The sequence below is a fragment of the Nematostella vectensis genome, chromosome 15 (assembly GCF_932526225.1).
Source record: "Nematostella vectensis chromosome 15, jaNemVect1.1, whole genome shotgun sequence".
Lineage (NCBI taxonomy): Eukaryota > Metazoa > Cnidaria > Anthozoa > Actiniaria > Edwardsiidae > Nematostella > Nematostella vectensis.
The window spans coordinates 3,768,925-3,789,525 of record NC_064048.1 but is presented as its reverse complement, the minus strand read 5'-3'; the positions used below and the strand labels follow the sequence as shown (position 1 = coordinate 3,789,525).

At 38.7% G+C, this 20,601-nt stretch overlaps 2 protein-coding genes and 1 long non-coding RNA gene across 3 annotated transcripts; all 3 read right to left on the bottom strand.

The window, feature by feature from the left end:
• Positions 1–9,764: 9,764 nt before the first annotated feature.
• On the bottom strand, positions 9,765–11,659 carry LOC5515663. Its single transcript, XM_048722401.1, has 3 exons — positions 11,612–11,659; positions 10,618–10,875; positions 9,765–9,999 (listed from the first exon to the last, which is right to left on the bottom strand). The coding sequence occupies exons 2-3, from the start codon at positions 10,866–10,868 to the stop codon at positions 9,879–9,881; spliced, it is 372 nt and encodes a 123-aa protein (XP_048578358.1). The 5' UTR covers positions 10,869–10,875; positions 11,612–11,659; the 3' UTR covers positions 9,765–9,878.
• Positions 11,660–11,953: 294 nt separating this feature from the next.
• LOC125560608 lies at positions 11,954–13,294 on the bottom strand. The gene is made up of 2 exons (XR_007306693.1): positions 12,974–13,294; positions 11,954–12,193 (listed from the first exon to the last, which is right to left on the bottom strand). It is a non-coding gene; the product is annotated as an uncharacterized LOC125560608 (long non-coding RNA).
• A 1,845-nt stretch (positions 13,295–15,139) lies between these two features.
• Positions 15,140–16,861, bottom strand: LOC116619995. Its single transcript, XM_048722402.1, has 3 exons — positions 16,749–16,861; positions 15,749–16,003; positions 15,140–15,371 (listed from the first exon to the last, which is right to left on the bottom strand). Exons 2-3 carry the CDS (start codon positions 15,994–15,996, stop codon positions 15,254–15,256), a joined length of 366 nt encoding a protein of 121 aa, XP_048578359.1. The 5' UTR covers positions 15,997–16,003; positions 16,749–16,861; the 3' UTR covers positions 15,140–15,253.
• Positions 16,862–20,601: the final 3,740 nt, after the last annotated feature.

The following is a 20,601-nucleotide window of genomic DNA, read 5'->3' as shown; positions in this document are numbered from 1 at the left end:
AGCATGGATTCCGGATCCAAGTATTATTTTTTCATGGATTCCAGATTCCGGATTACCTGTCATGGGGCGACATGATTGTATGCAAGCAATGATTGAGTCAGAATTAAAAAGCCACCCTCTGGCCAATGATTGCACAAACAGTATTTGACTTTGTATTAATAGAACTTTTGTGTAATAGAATGCTTTTTATTATGTAATATTGTTGTATAAACAAAAGTTCCTTTCAATCCAAATGACAATTAAAATAAATCCAAACAAAATACAACAAAATCTTAAAAAACGACGTTAACGCTTGAAAGTGACACTAAAAAATGTTCTTCAACTTTGACGACATCTTTAAAGGACTTAGCATCAAGCATCTCTTCTCTGTTCATCCTACTCTTACCTATAGTTAAATGTTCACTCCAAGGCGGTTCCAGCGACTCTAGTTGACTTCGTGTGATGCGTGGTAATATGAACTCTCGTTTTGTACAAATCGCAGCATCGTACTTCGTACATCGTACAACGCACTTAGCAACGACTCTCTCAAACCATACATGTGTTATTGCCGTGATGCGGCGATATCTGTCAGTAGTCTCAATGAAAATATTAGAAAAAAGGCATTTATTCAGAGTTCACCCGTTTTTTTTTTCTTAGAAACAAAAATCATGCTTGCCTTTTAAACCGACGCAAAATGTATGTTTAAGTATTCTTTTGTTGTTGGGCCACCAAGCCTTAAGTAGCTCAATGCTTAAGTAGCACAATGCTGAACAGAAAATTTGTTGTGGATGATGTTGTTGATAACATGTGCATTTAGGATAAATGAGCTTTACTACCACGTTTGCGAAGGGCATAGCAAAGAGTCTATAGCAGTTTTACTAGCTTGGAGCACAAGATTAGTTGAGGGAATACTTTCTGTGGACATAAAAGTTGTCATGAAAACTTCTTTGACTTTTGCAAAACGTGACCATGGCAATAAATAAAGTGCTATTATAGATTTTATTTTAATGAAGGTTACGACCTATCGATGGTCATTTCAAGATTTCATCATATAATTTGCCGAATTATATCCAACCGCGATAACCGTCTATGACGGCAGGAAAAACGAACTAAATTTTGGCAAACTACACCACCTTCCAACACTATGTACAAACAACGAGCTATAGAAGCTGGCTGTGTTTAGCCAGCAATTTTTGTAATGTAAAGTCGGAACACGAACTCTTCTAGCCCGTTTATCGAATCAAACTCTTTTTGTTGGGTCACGATGTGACTCAGTCATCATTTAGCGAAGTGGATTAAGGTGTTTAGCGAATATAAAACCTTTTTTTCTGCAGCAAAACTGGTGCCCGTCTTTAAAAAGAAAAAACACTAAAGAATAATTTGAAAAATGTTTTTTTTGCCTGAATGCATCACCTACCATGGCCTTTAAATGTTATGTTAACATATTTTACCTTCCACTCTCGATTAATCTCTATAAGAGCTTTTTTTCGGTTTACTGTAACACCTGTTTGGGGTTGTACATTGGGGTTGCGATATAAGAGTCCTTGCATTTACAAGAATTTTGTGTTTTCGTGTTTTTCCTGTTCCACACACATACTTGGTTGCTGAAGCGCACTGGCTCTCCAAATAAATGCAGTTAATACAAATGAGCACTTAGTCATTGAGTCACGTTCTATTCACGTTCTATCGCTACGTTTGCCAAGGACAAAACGAAGATTCAATAGTATACAAGCTTTGAGCGTGAAATTTAAAAAGCAATAATCGTCATCCCAAATTCAAGCGACAGATACTTTCTCTTATCAGCAGTCTTTGTTTCCATTAATAATGCTTATTATTCATTTAATGCTATGGTTCACACCAGATACTCCCTAAAATTCTACAAAGTAAGTACCAGCCGACATGACGATGCTACCTAAATGTCCTTGTTTGCCTTTGCAAAATGTTTTATGTTGTTATTTTAAAGCGTCGTATCATCTGACCGGACTGGTGGTGATAGTGGGGGTGGGGGTAGGGGGTGGTCTGTCTCTATCTCAGTCCGTCTATGCGATATTCACAGTAAACGAGTAAAACTTTACTCAAATATTTTGTCGTGAGCCATGGGTCTATTTCGTTGGACTGTGAGTTCCACGAAAGAGCCACGAAAATTTGAGGCCACTAATGACTTTGGCTGAACGGGAATGTGGGATTACCAAGGACTATGAATCAAACGGAAAGGAGGGGCGACCAAGGTCTATGCGGTTCAGCGGAAAATTGGGCTATTAAGTACTATGGGTCCAACAGAAAGGTGGGGCTTCCAGTGACTATGGGTCCAACGTAAGGGTGGGGCTACCAAGGACTATGGGTCTAATGAAAAGTTGGAGCTACCAAGGACTATGGGTCCAACGGAAAGTTGGGGCCACCAAAGAATATGGGTCCAACGGAAAGGCAGGGCTACCAAGGACTATGGCTTCAACGGAAAGGAGGGGTTACCAAGGACTATGGCTTCAACGGAAAGGAGGGGTTACCAAGGACTATGGTTCTCACGGAAAGGCGGGGGCTACTAAGGGACTAAGGCGTCGAAGTCTAAAAAGATTTTTTTGCCTCCTTGAAAGAAACTATCCAGATATATTGCTTTTGCATTTATTATGATAAGATTTATTCTACATTATTTCATGAATACATTACAGGTAGATTGGCCAAATAACTAAATTAACTTTAATCCTTTTTTTCAAATTCAATATTCCAAGTACTATTGTAGGTATAGTCCAGAAGATATGTGCAGATTTTACCTTGAATTGCGCACTTTTTGCTAAAGTTATCAATTTTAGCAGTGATAGTTTTTGATACCTCTTACAAGATAGGCTATAGAGCCAAGCTCAGTTCGGCTAAAATTTCTGATTAATAATGAATATTGATTTGGCCGCCATTTTGAACCGAAAGTAAATAACTTTTTCCCAAAAAAAATAAATAAACTCGCACATTTTAAAAAAGTTTACTCATACCCAAATAAAATATAAGTCAGAGAATACATCTAAACAAAAGAGTTCTTAAAGTAACAAGATTTTTTTTAATTTTAGTAACTTTTACGGTGAGAGCGATTTTGAGCCGGAAGTAGTCAAGAGTAAATACTGGCACGCTTGTTTCACTTTGCGCCTTTAAACAAACAAACAAAAAAAAACTTGTTTCAGGAGTAGTTTAGGGGAATCTTTACAAGATAAGCTATGAAGCCAAAAAAAAATCTGATTTAATCACGGATTATCTTTGGATATTAAAATGGCCGATAGTTAAATCCGAAAGTGAAAAGTCACCCGTCGATACTCACTATTTTCGAAAGTCGTCAAATGATTTAAAAGACACATATAGCCAACATAACATATATACCAAACATTCACGCTCAATAGCTGGATCAAGAGAAAAGACAGAATGTTTGGCAACACTTGAGCGCTTTCCACTGCTTCTATACGACCGAACAAGTACAGAGAGTCGGAAGTAGACAAGGCAAGAATGCAGCTCTTCGTGAAGAAAGAAAAAGCATTTGATGTCATTCTACCGACGAATCATACAACACACTAAGAAAGCTGCCTTTCAAGCAGGCCATTGTTGGGGGCAAAGCACTCCTCCCTGCCTCAGTACTTCCGTCTTTTTAGCACAATGGACAACAGTTGCCAGCCGCTTTGGACAAACGCTATGAGAGCTTTCCAAGGCGTGCCAAGAAGCCTAAAAACTATTAGATGAGGAACCAAGAGCTATTAGATGCAAGATAGGCTGCCCAGCACGCTGCACTTTCACCCAAGCCAGCTTGAAATGTTCAGCCCTTTGCAGCTGCATTGGATCGTTTAAGGATAAAGCTGTAAGATATCTTAACTGCATTAAATAAAGAAAACAATTCTCATCGGAGTTTGTTATTACGTTAGACCGACGTATTATGAACCACACTCTTTTTGTATTGATAAGAATCTATTTTTAAGAACGTCCAGCCTGACTGAGATTTCATTTTTAACAAAATGCCCAGGCTCACATAGCAAGAAAACATTTTCTTCATATTAAATTGGTGCATTTATCATTTGTGCAATTCTATTTAAAAAATGCTTCATTGCTTATTCGTATATGCATTAATCTGGTTTGATTAGAGTGGGCAGAAACAGGTTTGGAAACCTACTTCCGGTTTAAAAAAAGGTTAAAAGGTTAAAATAGCAGAAACCTAATCAGTTTTGCCTTTTTTACAACTTAAAAAAGTATTAAATGGATTCATGAATATTTTACTCGTAGACTTTTAAACCAGATGTGCATCTTTGTGCTTTCAAAAATGCCAAATTTAATCTAAAGTGCAAAATTGCTGCAATAATAATAAACCATATTAGTCGGTGATAAAAGCCGATTTTATCTTGGCTCCATAGCTTATAAAGGTTATTGCAACCTACAACTGCAATAAAATTGGTGTCTTTTGCTAGAGGGCGCGGGGTGAAATAAACGTCCGAGGTTTTACTTTCGACTACTTCCAGTTAAAGGTGGCTATCACCTTGAACTGGAAGTAGTCGAAAGTTCCAAAAATTCAAACACATATCCGCCGGACTAGTAGTGAAGTTTGAAGAGAGCACTCTCACTCTGCCTTGAGTCTGAAACTACAAATCTACTTCTTGACGAAAATTCGACGACGACGTCTTCCGAAGATTGAACGACGACGCCTTCCAATGGATCGACGACGACGATCCAAGAATGGTTTCACATTTGCATCAGAGCGGGCTCATTATTTGCAGTCTCACTAAACGAATAAAATATTAATTAGATATCATCATAACCCAGCCGAAATGCCATAAATACAACAAGAACATATTTTATAGTTTAGTTTTTTATACACTAAAAATTCGACGAGTATCCTCTTATTCTTAGGCAAGGAGCATCTTTCCAACTTTGCCGGATAATGTTTCTACGACAAATAGCTATCCGCGGTTAGTGATTCCCGTCTGCTTATCCCTTGTTGCGTGTTAATTGTTGCATGTGTTCCTATGTTGTCATTTTGTACTGCACTCCTTTTTACTTGTTAGATTTGTTATTCCACTTACCTCTTGGCATCTTCGATGGGATCGCCACCTTATCGTGGTGAGGGTGTTTGTGTGTCCCAATGACCTCTAGAGCTATGTCGGCGGGAGTATTTTACTCCTAGCAGGGACACCCATGCCGAACAGGTCGAAAAGTAGGGGCCAGACGAAGAGTGATCCACTGGTCCTCCAGGTTGGGGGTTGGGCAAAGGGTTGATAACCCTCTCCCATAAAAAATAACTTATCATAGAAACCAGAAGCAGAGCAAATTCACTTGGGAAGACCGTGGCTGCATCTCATGAAAGAGATTGTATGACGCGCAGAGGCCAAAGCCATCCGGACCCCCCTGGGCTGACTAAACCATTGGTCCACCCAAAACATGCAATGAGAATAGGTAATTGGAATGTCAGGACATTATATATTAGCGGCAATGTTGCCCAAGCAGCTAGGGAAATGGGCAAGAGAGACATCGACATCATGGGAATCAGTGAAACTCACTGGACAGGCCAAGGGAAAATGCATCTGAGAGATGGCGAGACGCTGGTTTATTCTGGAAGGGAAGATAACACCCATAGAGAGGGAGTAGGGATCCTCATGTCCAAAATGCGGCGGCTTGTTTAATAGAATGGACTCCTTGGAACGAGAGAATGATCCAAACAAGATTCTACTCCAGGCACATTAAATTGACCATCATTCACATATACGCGCCTACAGAGGATGCAGACGAACATTTAAAGATGAGTTCTATACACGGCTGCAGGAGGTACTAGATAGCAGAAATCAACACAACATGTTAATCATCACTGGTGATATGAATGCAAAGGTTGGCGACCAAAACTGGGACTATGAAAGAGTCATGGGGAAGCATGGATTGGGAGTTCAAAATGACAATGGAGAAAGATTATGTGAATTGTGTGACCTTAACGAATTTGTCATAGCTGGGACGCTGTTCCCACATAGAACCATTCACAAGGCAACTTGGATTTCACCAGGTGGAAAGACAAAGAACCAGATAGACCATGTTTTGGTAAATAAGAGGTTTAGGAATTCAGTAAAAGACACAAGGGTTTTTAGATCAGCGGACGTAGGAAGTGATCACTACTTGGTGTGTGCAACTGTAAAGCTAAGGTTAAGGAAAGATCCAAAACGGAAGGGTAACATCAGAGTGAAATATGATACATCTAAATTGACGGAGAAAGAGGTAAGGAACACATTTAACATCAAATTAAGGAATCGGTTCCAAGCATTGGAGCAAGAGGACGAAGAAGAGAGAGGGGAAGAAGAAGTAGATGCAAAGGGAGAAGTGGAAAGGTACTTTACTATAATGAAAAAGGCACTTTTGGAAGTTGCAGAGACAGTTTTAGGTAAGCCACGAAAGAAGAACAAACCATGGATTAGCGGAGAGTCTTGGAGTCTGATAGATGAAAGACAACAGATGAATGAAAAAATATTGAGTACACGATCGGAGAGAGTTAAGGGGCAATTGAGGAAAAAGTACAGAGAAAAAGACAGAGAAGTGAAGCGAAGTTTGAAGGCAGACAAAAAGAAATGGTTAGAGGAGATAGCATCTGAAGCTGAAAAGGCGGCGCGAAGCCAACATATGAAGACCTTATATGGATTGACGAAGAAACTATGTAACGAGAGACCTAGGCACAGCACTGCAGTGTTGGATAATGACGGTAACCTTCTCAGTAAAAAAGATGAAATACAAAGGAGATGGCCAGAACATTTTAGGGAAGTATTAAATAGAGAGCAACCAGATAACCCCATAGAACCGGACGATGAAGTTGAATTTGAATTCAGAGAATTGATAGAGGAAATATCCGTCAATGAACCAACTCTCGGAGAAGTAAAAGATAAAATCACAACGCTAAAGAATGGAAAATCGCCGGGCATAGATAATATCACAGCTGAGTTACTGAAGGAAGACCCAGAATTCTCGGCCGAGCGAGTGCATAAGCTACTTGTAAAAGTGTGGAGGCATGAAACCATCCCAAATGACTGGAAGAAAGGGCTTATAATAAAGCTACCAAAGAAAGGAAATTTGAAAGAATGTAAGAACTCACGAGGAATCACCTTATTGTCCATCGTAGGGAAGATACTTGGAAGAATTGTTATTGACAGGATACGTAATGGAGTTGACAAAAAGTTGAGAAAAGAGCAGGCTGGCTATAGAAGAGGGAGAGGAACTACGGAGCAAGTATTTATACTGAGAAACATCATAGAGCAAGTGAATGAGTGGCAGGCAACTTTGTATGTTAATTTCATAGACTTTGAGATAGCCTTCGATTCAGTCCATCCTGAGAGTTTGTGGGTAATTATGGAAAAGTATGGAGTTCCAGAGAAGATTATACGCATTGTGAGGCTGTTTTATGAAGATTTCCAGTGTGCGGTCGAAGATCAGGGTGAAATAGGAGAATGGTTCAACATAAAGACGGGGGTAAAGCAAGGCTGCAATATGTCGGGCTTTATGTTTCTATTGGTCATGGACTGGATATTGCGAAGGTCAGTTGGAAAAGGAGAAAATGGAATACGATGGAAATTTACATCTAAACTGGACGATCTAGACTTTGCGAACGACATAGCATTGCTTTCCTCAACAAAACACCATATTCAGGAGAAGACAGCAAAGCTGGACGGCGAGGCTAGGCGAGCGGGATTGAAAATAAACTTAGAAAAGACGAAGATGCTAAGGATAAATGCCAAACAGCATGGAAATATTGTGATCAATGGAAAAGAAATGGAAGACGTCAGCGAGTTTACGTACCTAGGAGCAAAAGTTTGCAGAGAGGGTGGTGGAATGAAAGATCTCAGAAATAGATTATCAAAAGCAAGGAGTGTGTACACAAGGCTGAAACGTAAATGGAACTCAAAGAAGATCATGAGACCGACAAAGATAAAGCTTTACAAGTCGTTGGTTTATTCCGTTTTATTGTACGGTTGCGAGACGTGGAAGATGAACAAGAAAGATGATAAATTGCTAGATGTATTCCAACAGAAGTGTTTGAGAAGGATATTGAAGATTAGTTGGGGAGACCATGTAACGAATGAAGAGGTACAGAGAAGAACTGGAGTACATCAATTGAGCAGTGAAGAGGCGATGGAAAATGATCGGACACGTGTTGGGACAAGGAAGAGAAAATGACTGCAGCGTAGCATTAACTTGGACACCAGAAGGCAGAAGGAAACAGGGAAGACCCAAAACAACATGGCGAAGGACTGTGGAAATGGAGAGGGGCGAGGCGGGGTGGAGGAACTGGGACGAGGTGCGGTCAAAAGCAGCAGACAGGGAAAAGTGGAAAAGCACTGTGAAGGCCCTATGTGCCACACGGCACTAGGAGGACATGTAAGGTAATTTCCAGTGGAAATCTGTAGGAATAGGCTGAATGGCGCGTACACAGTTCACAATATAGGTATCATTACGTCCCTTCAGGCGCGTACACAGGGGGATGCGCAGTTTAAGGAATTTTCAAATACTCTGCTTTTTCAATATGATACATATCAGTCAATCTTGATTTAAAAACTGTCGTTTTTCTAGCACGGTCATTTCCTTATGAGGCATTACATACCATTTTTGGGAGTCCGCTTCAATCTTTTTTTCTCTTTTTTTTTGTCGCTCTATAACTTTATTCGTCGAAAATATCCACGCAAACTTGCAGGACTACGATTTTGCTGGTAGCCATATTGGAAATGGAGTCTAGTCCAAAAGCAAGGAGTGTGTACACTAGTCTAATATTCAAGTATGTAAAATGTGGCTGAATTCCAGATTACGCAAGACCCGAAGGGTCGCCGTGTAGGGTGAATTACACGAATAAATGGAGACGCAATATAACAATGCTTTGTCTTTGTATTTGATCGGAGAAAATAAAGACAAAGCATTGTTATATGAAGTCGACAGTTATAAAGTGCAATTCAAAATTGTTCATAAATACTATATCTATTATAGCAGTTGTTTTATAGATTCAGATAAAGGACCACTGCAACGAGCAATGTCGCTCAGATTTAAATGACTCTTTTGACTTTGTAAGTCGTTAAGTTTTTAATAACTATAAACATCCAAATGGTAATGTAAAGTCTAATCTAACACTCCTACGCATCGCTGGAATTATAATTGACTGGTATTACAATAACACAAAACATAAACCGAAAGAAACCGAGCCAACCGTCTTTGGTGGCAGGGAAAACTACACCACCACCCAACATTGTGTACAAACAACGAGCTATAGAAGCTGGCTGTGTTTCGCTAGCAATTTTTGTAATGTTTTTCACTGGGATTATTATTACATGGAAATAGTTGAAACAGAACTAAAAAACAAGTCGTACAACGAACTCTTCCGACCCGTTAATCGAATCAAACTCTTTTTGTTGGGTCACGATGTGACTCATTTAGCAAATAGGATAAAGATGTTTACCAAATATAAAACCTATTTTTCTTCAGCAAAACTCGTGCGCGTCTTTAAAACCGAAAGACGCAAACGAATAATTTGGGGTCACGATTTTTTTGGCTTAGATATGAGGGGGTGGTGGAATTTATGAGCAAAGGGTTTTGCAAAATTATCACCCTCCCTCAGTAATTAAAGACCGCTCCCTTATTCATTGAGTCACGTTCGATTCACGTTCTATTGCCACGTTTGCCAAGGGAATAGCGAAGATTCTATAGCATTATTCTACCAGCTTTGAGGCCGAAAAAATAGAGGAATTTTTTTTTTCAAATTACTAAACTGATACTGAGTTTTATCGAGTCGTCTTTGAATTGATGTTGGATACTGAAGCTTTCATTTAACTTTAATCGTTTCTTTTATACAATATTTCAGGTACTATTGTAGGTAGTGAAGTATGAAGGGAGCGCTTTTACTCTGTCTTGAGTCTGAAACTACAAATCTACTTCTTGCCAAAGAATCGACCACGACGACGACTACTGTTTCGACGACGGCCGTTTCGACGACGAGACCAAAATGGTTTCGCATTTGCATCTTGAGCGGGCTCATCATTTCCAGTCTCACTAAACGAATGAAATATTAATAAGATATCATTATTATTATATATTAGCAAGCCGAAATGCCACAAATACAACAAGAACATATTTTATAGTTTAGTTTTTTTATACCCTAAAAATTTCGACGAGTATTCTCTTATTCTAAGGCAAGGAGCATCTTTCCACCTTTGCCGGTTCTACTCTATAAAGAGCTATCCGTAAATTTGTTATTTCATATCACCTCTCACTGATATCCAAGTATGTAAAATGTGGCTGAATTCAAAATTGTTCATAAATACTATGTTAATTACAGATGTTGTTATATAGTATAGATAAAGGAGCACGACTTAGAGAACTTGAACGAACAATGTCGCCCTCTTGAAGAAAGAATGGTTGAATTGTATTACCACTTACGTGTTAGCCTGCTTGCAGGCGGTACTCGGTTATCATCGCGGAAAACCCTCTCCGTTCGATGATCGGGGAAAACCCCCCTCTTCCCTCTCTCCTTTCCCCCCTGCCCTGCGTCCGTTTTTGCGCTCGCCCCCAGGAACCGTGCGGCTTAGAATACAATATGGCGCCCGATCATCGAACGGAGAGGGTTTTCCGCGATGATAACCGAGTACCGCCTGCAAGCAGGCTACTCACGTGTCAGCCACTCTCGCGATATCAGATTCCTCAAGCTGAGTGTCGTCATCATCATCGGGGTGAGTGTCATCCTCATCCGGGATATCGTCATCGTCTGTCATTGGCTCATCTTCGTCTGTAGTACCTCCAATGTCTAAAGTGTCAGCTACCGGTGAAGTTTTGTCGCTGACGTCCTGTGCTGGGGCCGTCTCAGACTCACAGTTGATTGACACCACGAGGGCCAACAGGAAGAGCGCGATAAGGACTTTCATCTTGTACCTAAATCGACAAAATGGATTTAAATTTGAATCCCAAGAAAGATGGGGCTAGAGGAATCGGTTATGTATTCGTATATTGTATTATCATGATAAAGTATTTTTATTCCTACATACGTGGTTGTATTTCATCATAAATAATCAAAAGCCAAGAAAATGGTCTAGGGAAACCAAAAATGTTGAGTAAGCGGGGTTAGTTGTAGTATGATTTACACTTTTGATCTAGACCTCTGTTGGATATATTTCTCCTCGAACAAAAACGGAAACTTTATTAACCGTATGGCAAAAATACCTGGGTTGAGTCCGAGAAAATAAAATCAAGCGATTTACAACACTTCCAATCTTATACTGCAAAATCTAAACTCCACTCCATTCAGACTCGCCAGCCAAAGGAAACGCCCCCAAGCGATGAGAAACGGTCCATGATTGTATGGAAGCAATTTTTTAGTCAAAATTTAAGAAGCCAGGTGTAAGGCGCTTTAGGTTCGCTGGACAATATTGTTCAAACATTATTTGACTTTGTATTAATAGCAGTGTTTTGTCTAAAAGAATGATTTTTAGATGTGTTATTGTTGTAAAAACAACCGTTCTTTAGCACTCAAATGACAGCAATAAATTCAGAAAAAAAATTAACAAAACATAAAGAAAGACGTTAACGCTTGAAAGTGACACTCTCAAAAATGTTCTTTAACTTTGACAATATCTTCAAAGGTTTTAGCATCCAGCATCTGTCATTTTACCTGCTCTTAAATTTAACTAGATGTTCACTCCACGGCGGTTCCAGCGTCTCTAGCTGACGTACCCTTGTAACGGATCACTGCATCGTTGGTATATAGATGAGACGAATAAAAATAGTTGAAATGGAACCGAAGACACTCAGATGTTATTGCTATGATGCGACGATATCCCTTAATAGTCGCAATAGAAATATAAGGAAAAAAGGCATTGATTCAGAGTTCAACATATTTTTTCAGAAAACAAAATAATGCGTGTCTTTCAAACCGACACAAAATTGAATGTTCCAGTATTCTTTTGTTGATAGGCAACCACGCCTAAGAAACTCATCTAGTTATTCATTTTCATTTGTTTGTAATCTTCCTAGATATGCCATATTAAGGGATTTCTATCAGACTTGTAAAAGTATTATTCAGTACTCTTCTAGATAGGCACATTGATGAACAGAATATATGTTGTGGATAAAATAACGCGTCGCTTTTTCCACCCACTTATTGCTTGCCTTCTGAAGCGCATCTTCTCATCAGATTTGAATAGTTGGCACGTTTGCCAAGGGCATAGCAAAGAGTCTATAGCAGTTTTACCAGCTTAAAGCACAACATTAGTTTAGGGGATTTCTTTCTGTGGACATAAAAGTTGTCTCTAAAACTTCTTTGACTTTTACAAAACGTGACTATGGCATTAAATAAAGTGCTATTATAGATTTTATTTTAATGACGGTGGCGAACTGTCGATGGTCATTTCAAGATTTCATCATATAAATTGCCGAATTAGATAAAACACATCAAAGCTGTGGCTGGCTTGAGTTCTTAGCGATTAAGGTCGTTCATGTTCTCAATAACTATAAGCATCCAAATGGTAATGTAATGTCTAATCTAACCCTCCTACGCGTCGCTGGAATTTTAATTGACTGGTATTACAATAATACAAAGCATAAACCGCAATAAAAATGCGCGCTAACCTTTTTTGGTGGCAGGGAAAGCAAACTAAAGTTTGGCAAACTACACCACCTCTAAACATTATGTACAAACAACGAGCTATAGAAGCTGGCTGTGTTTAGCTAGTATTTTTTTTAAATTGTTTGCATTTTAATGTTGCATGGAAATAGTTGAAACGGAACTGAAAAACAAGTCGGAAAACGAACTCTTCCAGCCCGTTAATCGAATCAAACTCTTTTTGTTGGGTCATTCAGCAGTCATTTAGTGGATGAAAGTGTTTAGCAAATATAAAACCTGTTTTTCTTCAGCAAAACTCGTGCCCGTCTTTAAACCAAAACACTAAAGAATAATTTGAAAAATGATTTTGTTTTTTTATGCCTGAATGCATCACCTACCATGGCTTTTAAATGTTATGTTAACATATTTTACCTTCCACTCTCGATTGATCTCTATGAGAGCTTTTTTTTTCGGTTTACTGTACACATGTTTGGGGTTGTACATTGGGGTAGCGTATAAGAGTCCTTGCATTTACAAGAATTTTGTGTTTTCGTGTTTTGCCTGTTCCACACACTTGCTTGGCTGCTGAAGCGCACTGGCTCTCCAAATTAATGCATTTAATACAAATGAGCACTTAGTCATTGAGTCACGTTCTATTCACGTTGTATCGGAACTTTTGCCAAGGACATAACGAAGATTCTATAGTATTTCTACAAGCTTTGAGCGTGAAATTTAAAAAGCAATAATCGTCATCCCAAATTCAAGCGACAGATACTTTCTCTTATCTGCAGTCTTTGTTTCCATTAATAAAATGCTTATTATTTATTTAATGCTACGGTTCACACCAGATACTCCCTAAAATTCTACAAAGTAAGTACCAGCCGACATGACGATGCTACCTAAATGTCTTTGTTTGCCTTTGCAAACGCGTCGCTGGAATTTTGTGTTTTCGTGTTTTGCCTGTTCCACACATTTGCTTGGCTGCTGAAGCGCACTGGCTCTCCAAATTAATGCAGTTAATACAAATGAGCACTTAGTCATTGAGTCACGTTCTATTCACGTTGTATCGGAACTTTTGCCAAGGACATAACGAAGATTTTATAGTATTTCTACAAGCTTTGAGCGTGAAATTTAAAAAGCAATAATCGTCATCCCAAATTCAAGCGACAGATACTTTCTCTTATCAGCAGTCTTTGTTTCCATTAATAAAATGCTTATTATTTATTTAATGCTACGGTTCACACCAGATACTCCCTAAAATTCTACAAAGTAAGTACCAGCCGACATGACGATGCTACCTAAATGTCTTTGTTTGCCTTTGCAAACGCGTCGCTGGAATTTTGTGTTTTCGTGTTTTGCCTGTTCCACACACTTGCTTGGCTGCTGAAGCGCACTGGCTCTCCAAATTAATGCAGTTAATACAAATGAGCACTTAGTCATTGAGTCACGTTCTATTCACGTTGTATCGGAACTTTTGCCAAGGACATAACGAAGATTCTATAGTATTTCTACAAGCTTTGAGCGTGAAATTTAAAAAGCAATAATCGTCATCCCAAAATCAAGCGACAGATCTCTTATTATCGGCAGTCTTTTATCCATTAACAATGCTTATTATTCATTTAATGCTACGGTTCACATCAGGTACTCCCTAAAACTCTAGAAAGTAAAATTATACGTAATTTTAATTACGTATAATAAAAAAGCACCAGCCGACATGACGATGCTACCTAAATGTCCTTGTCTGCCTTTGCAAAATGTTTTATGTTGTCATTTTAAAGCTTCGTACCATCTGACTGGTTTGGTGGTTGTAGTGGGGGTGGGGGTGGTGGTGGGTGGTGGTCTGTCTCTATCTCAGTCCGTCTATGCGATATTTGTTTCACAGCAAACGAGTACAATGTTACTTAAAACATTTTGTCTCGAAGCATGGGTCTTTTCGTTGGGGCAATCAAACCAACACAATGATGGGGCCACTAGGTAGGTGTCGCTAATACTTGCCCTCTGCTGAAGGTAATAAAGAGTTGAAAAAAAATTCCAGACATCATACCTTTGTAATCAGTTGTACAAAACAAATACTTTAAAATGTTGCAAAACCTAGACTCAAATGCCTTTGTTAACGCCATCGACGACCTAGTCGTTTATCTCTGTGCCGCTTTTAAACTAGCGAAAGTGAAGATTCGTACTTAAATTAAATAACAAAATTGCCATGATAGCCGATCTAAATTTTTTAAAGGTTATATTCAGTTACACTCAGTATAAATATCAAGTCTCTGTGGTTTTTAGGAGATATAATTATTGAATATAAAAATGTGGAGGTGGTGCTGTTGGTTGTGGTGTGTGTGTGTGTGTGTGTGGGGGGGGGGGGGGGGGGGAGGGGTCACGATTTTTTGGGCTTGGGTTTGAGAGGGGGGGTTTTGCAAAATTGCCGCCCCCCCAGTAATTAAAGACCACGTTCTTTTTTCACATTAGCCAAGAGAGAAGCGAAGATTTTATAACTATTCTACTAGCTTTAAGCGCGTAACAATAGAGGTATTTGTTTTTTTCAAATAACTAAACTGATACTGAGTTTTATCGAGTCGTCTTTGAATTGATGTTGGATACTGAAGCTGTCATTTAACTTTAATCGTTTCTTTTATACAATATTCCAGGTACTATTGTAGGTAGTAAAGTATGAAGGGAGCGCTTTTACTCTGTCTTGAGTCTGAAACTACAAATCTACTTCTTGCCAAAGAATCGACGACGACGACGACGACGACGACGACGACTGTTTCGACGACGATACCAAAATGGTTTCGCATTTGCATCTTGAGCGGGCTCATCATTTCCAGTCTCACTAAACGAATGAAATATTAATAAGATATCATAATTAGCAAGCCGAAATGCCACAAATACAACAAGAACATATTTTATAGTTTAGTTTTTTTATACCCTAAAAATTTCGACGAGTATTCACTTATTCTAAGGCAAGGAGCATCTTTCCACCTTTGCCGGTTCTACTCTACAAAGAGCTATCCGCAAATTTGTTATTTCACATCACCTCTCACTGATATCCAAGTATGTAAAATGTGGCTGAATTCAAAATTGTTCATAAATACTATGTTAATTACAGATGTTGTTATATAGTATAGATAAAGGAGCACGACTTAGAGAACTTGAACGAACAATGTCGCCCTCTTAAAGAAAGAATGGTTGAATTATATTACGACTCACGTGTCAGCCACTCTCGCGATATCAGATTCCTCAAGCTGAGTGTCATCATCATCGGGGTGAGTGTCATCCTCATCCGGGATATCGTCATCGTCTGTCATTGGCTCATCTTCATCTGTAGTACCTCCAATGTCTGAAGTGTCAGCTACCGGTGAAGTTTTGTCGCTGACGTCCTGTGCTGGGGCGGTCTCAGACTCACAGTTGATTGACACCACGAGGGCCAATAGGAAGAGCGCGAAAAGGACTTTCATCTTGTACCTAAATCGACAAAATGGGTTTAAATTTGAACCCCAAGAAAGATGGGGCTAGAGGAATCGGTTATGTATTCGTATATTGTATTATCATGATAAAGTATTTTTATTCCTACATACGTGATTATATTTCATCATAAATAATCAAAAGCCAAGAAAATGGTCTAGGGAAACCAAAAATGTTGAGTAAGCGGGGTTAGTTGTAGTATGATTTACACTTTTGATCTAGACCTCTGTTGGATATATTTCTCCTCGAACAAAAACGGAAACTTTTATAACCGTATGGCAAAAAATACCTGGGTTGAGTCCGAGAAAATAAAATCAAGCGATTTACAACACTTCCAATCTTATACTTCAAAATCTAAACTCCACGCCATTCAGACTCGCCAGCCAAAGGAAACGCCCCCAAGCGATGAAAAACGGTCCATGATTGTATGGAAGCATTTTTTAGTCAAAATTTAAGAAGCCAGGTGTAAGGCGCTTTAGGTTCGCTGGACAATATTGTTCAAACATTATTTGACTTTGTATTAATAGCAGTATTTTGTCTAATAGAATGATTTTTAGATGTGTTGTTGTTGTATAAAAAACGTTTTTTAGAACTCAAATGACAGCAATAAATTCAGAAAAAAAATTAACAAAACATAAAGAAAGACGTTAACGCTTGAAAGTGACATTCTCAAAAATGTTCTTTAACTTTGACAATATCTTCAAAGGTTTTAGCATCCAGCATCTGTCATTTTACCTGCTCTTACCTTTAACTAGATGTTCACTCCACGGCGGTTCCAGCGTCTCTAGCTGACGTGGTGTGATGCGTGGTAATATTAACACTCGCCTTGTAACGGATCGCTGCATCGTTGGTATATAGATGAGACGGATAAAAATAGTTGAAATGGAACCGAAGACACTCAAATGTTATTGCTGTGATGCGACGATATCCCTTAATAGTCGCAATAGAAATATAAGGAAAAAAGGCATTGATTCAGAGTTCACCGTATTTTCTCAGAAACCAAAATCATGCGTGCCTTTCAAACCGACACAAAATTGAATGTTCCAGTATTCTTTTGTTGATAGGCAACCACGCCTAAGAAACTCATCTAGTTATTCATTTTCGTTTGTTTGTAATCTTCCTAGATATGCCATATTAAGGGATTTCTATCGGACTTGTAAAAGTATTATTCAGTACTCTTCTAGATAGGCACATTGATGAACAGAATATTTGTTGTTGATAAAATAACGCGTCGCTTGTTCCACCCACTTATTGCTTGCCTGCTGAAGCGCATCTTCTCATCAGATTTGAATAGTTGGCACGTTTGCCAAGGGCATAGCAAAGAGTCTATAGCAGTTTTACCAGCTTAAAGCACAACATTAGTTTAGGGGATTTCTTTCTGTGGACATAAAAGTTGTCTCTAAAACTTCTTTGACTTTTACAAAACGTGACCATGGCATTAAATAAAGTGCTATTATAGATTTTATTTTAATGACGGTGGCGAACTGTCGATGGTCATTTCAAGATTTCATCATATAAATTGCCGAATTAGATAAAACACATCAAAGGTGTGGCTGGCTTGAGTTCTTAGCGATTAAGGTCGTTCTTGTTCTCAATAACTATAAGCATCCAAATAATAATGTAAAGTTTAATCTAACCCTCCTACGCGTCGCTGGAATTTTAAGTGACTGGTATTACAATAATACAAAGCATAAACCGCAATAAAAAAGCGCGCTAAACTTCTTTGGTGGCAGGGAAAGCAAACTAAAGTTTGGCAAACTACACCACCTCTTAACATTATGTACAAACAACGAGCTATAGAAGCTGGCTGTGTTTAGCTAGTATTTTTTTAAAATCGTTTGTAGTTTAATGTTGCATGGAAATAGTTAAAACGGAACTGAAAAACAAGTCGGAAAACGAACTCTTCCAGCCCGTTAATCGAATCAAACTCTTTTTGTTGGGTTATTCAGCAGTCATTTAGTGGATGAAAGTGTTTAGCAAATATAAAACCTATTTTTCTTTAGCAAAACTCGTGCCCGTCTTTAAACCAAAACACTAAAGAATAATTTGAAAAATGATTTTGTTTTTTTATGCCTGAATGCATAACCTGCCATGGCTTTTAAATGTTATGTTAACATATTTTACCTTCCACTCTCGATTAATCTCAATTAGAGCTTTTTTTCGGTTTACTGTACACATGTTTGGGGTTGTACATTGTGGTAGCGATATAAGAGTCCTTGCATTTACAAGAATTTTGTGTTTTCGTGTTTTGCCTGTTCCACACACTTGCTTGGCTGCTGAAGCGCACTGGCTCTCCAAATTAATGCAGTTAATACAAATGAGCACTTAGTCATTGAGTCACGTTCTATTCACGTTCTATCGCTACGTTTGCCAAGGACAAAACGAAGATTCAATAGTATTTCTACAAGCTTTGAGCGTGAAAATAAAAAAGCAATAATCGTCATCCCAAAATCAAGCGACAGATCTCTTATTATCGGCAGTCTTTTATCCATTAACAATGCTTATTATTCATTTAATGCTACGGTTCACATCAGGTACTCCCTAAAACTCTAGAAAGTAAAATTATACGTAATTTTAATTACGTATAATAAAAAAGCACCAGCCGACATGACGATGCTACCTAAATGTCCTTGTCTACCTTTGCAAAATGTTTTATGTTGTCATTTTAAAGCTTCGTACCATCTGACTGGTTTGGTGTTGGGGGTGGGGGTGGTGGTGGGTGGTGGCCTGTCTCTATCTCAGTCCGTCTATGCGATATTTGTTTCACAGCAAACGAGTACAATGTTACTTAAAACATTTTGTCGTGAAGCATGGGTCTTTTCGTTGGGGCAATCAAACCAACACAATGATGGGGCAACTAGGTAGGTGTCGCTAATACTTGCCCTCTGCTGAAGGTAATAAAGAGTTGAAAAGAAATTCCAGACATCATACCTTTGTAATCAGTTGTACAAAACAACTACTTATAAATGTTGCAAAACCTAGACTCAAATGCCTTTGTTAACGTCATCGACGACCTAGTCGTTTATCTCTGTGCCGCTTTTAAACTAGCGAAAGTGAAGATTCGTACTTAAATTAAATAACAAAATTGCCATGATAGCCGATCTAAATTTTTTAAAGGTTATATTCAGTTACACTCAGTATAAATATCAAGTCTCTGTGGTTTTTAGGAGATATAATTATTGAATATAAAAATGTGGAGGTGGTGCTGTTGGTTGTGGTGTGTGTGTGTGGGGGGGGGGGGGGGGGGGGAGGGGTCACGATTTTTTGGGCTTGGGTTTGAGAGGGGGGGTTTTGCAAAATTGCCGCCCCCCCCAGTAATTAAAGACCACGTTCTTTTTTCACATTAGCCAAGAGAGAAGCGAAGATTTTATAACTATTCTACTAGCTTTAAGCGCGTAACAATAGAGGTATTTGTTTTTTTCAAATAACTAAATTGATACTGAGTTTTATCGAGTCGTCTTTGAATTGATGTTGGATACTGAAGCTTTCATTTAACTTTAATCGTTTCTTTTATACAATATTCCAGGTGCTATTGTAGGTAGTAAAGTATGAAGGGAGCGCTTTTACTCTGTCTTGAGTCTGAAACTACAAATCTACTTCTTGCCAAAGAATCGACGACGACGACGACGACGACGACTGTTTCGACGACGATACCAAAATGGTTTCGCATTTGCATCTTGAGCGGGCTCATCATTTCCAGTCTCACTAAACGAATAAAATATTAATAAGATATCATAATTAGCAAGCCGAAATGCCACAAATACAACAAGAACATATTTTATAGTTTAGTTTTTTTATACCCTAAAAATTTCGACGAGTATTCACTTATTCTAAGGCAAGGAGCATCTTTCCACCTTTGCCGGTTCTACTCTACAAAGAGCTATCCGCAAATTTGTTATTTCACATCACCTCTCACTGATATCCAAGTATGTAAAATGTGGCTGAATTCAAAATTGTTCATAAATACTATGTTAATTACAGATGTTGTTATATAGTATATATAAAGGAGCACGACTTAGAGAACTTGAACGAACAATGTCGCCCTCTTAAAGAAAGAATGGTTGAATTATATTACGACTCACGTGTCAGCCACTCTCGCGATATCAGATTCCTCAAGCTGAGTGTCATCATCATCGGGGTGAGTGTCATCCTCATCCGGGATATCGTCATCGTCTGTCATTGGCTCATCTTCATCTGTAGTACCTCCAATGTCTGAAGTGTCAGCTACCGGTGAAGTTTTGTCGCTGACGTCCTGTGCTGGGGCGGTCTCAGACTCACAGTTGATTGACACCACGAGGGCCAATAGGAAGAGCGCGAAAAGGACTTTCATCTTGTACCTAAATCGACAAAATGGGTTTAAATTTGAACCCCAAGAAAGATGGGGCTAGAGGAATCGGTTATGTATTCGTATATTGTATTATCATGATAAAGTATTTTTATTCCTACATACGTGATTATATTTCATCATAAATAATCAAAAGCCAAGAAAATGGTCTAGGGAAACCAAAAATGTTGAGTAAGCGGGGTTAGTTGTAGTATGATTTAAACTTTTGATCTAGACCTCTGTTGGATGTATTTCTCCTCGAACAAAAACGGAA

What these genes read in the sequence shown, in the direction of transcription:
- LOC5515663 (XM_048722401.1), bottom strand. Translation starts at nt 10,868, where the DNA reads ATGAAAGTCCTTATCGCGCTCTTCCTGTTGGCCCTCGTGGTGTCAATC. An exon ending in ATCGCGAGAGTGGCTGACAC is followed by an intron (nt 10,000 to 10,617) that starts GTGAGTAGCCTG and finishes TCATTCGTTTAG; the next exon opens with TGAGACTGGAAATGATGAGC.
- LOC116619995 (XM_048722402.1), bottom strand. Translation starts at nt 15,996, where the DNA reads ATGAAAGTCCTTTTCGCGCTCTTCCTATTGGCCCTCGTGGTGTCAATC. An exon ending in ATCGCGAGAGTGGCTGACAC is followed by an intron (nt 15,372 to 15,748) that starts GTGAGTCGTAAT and finishes TCATTCGTTTAG; the next exon opens with TGAGACTGGAAATGATGAGC.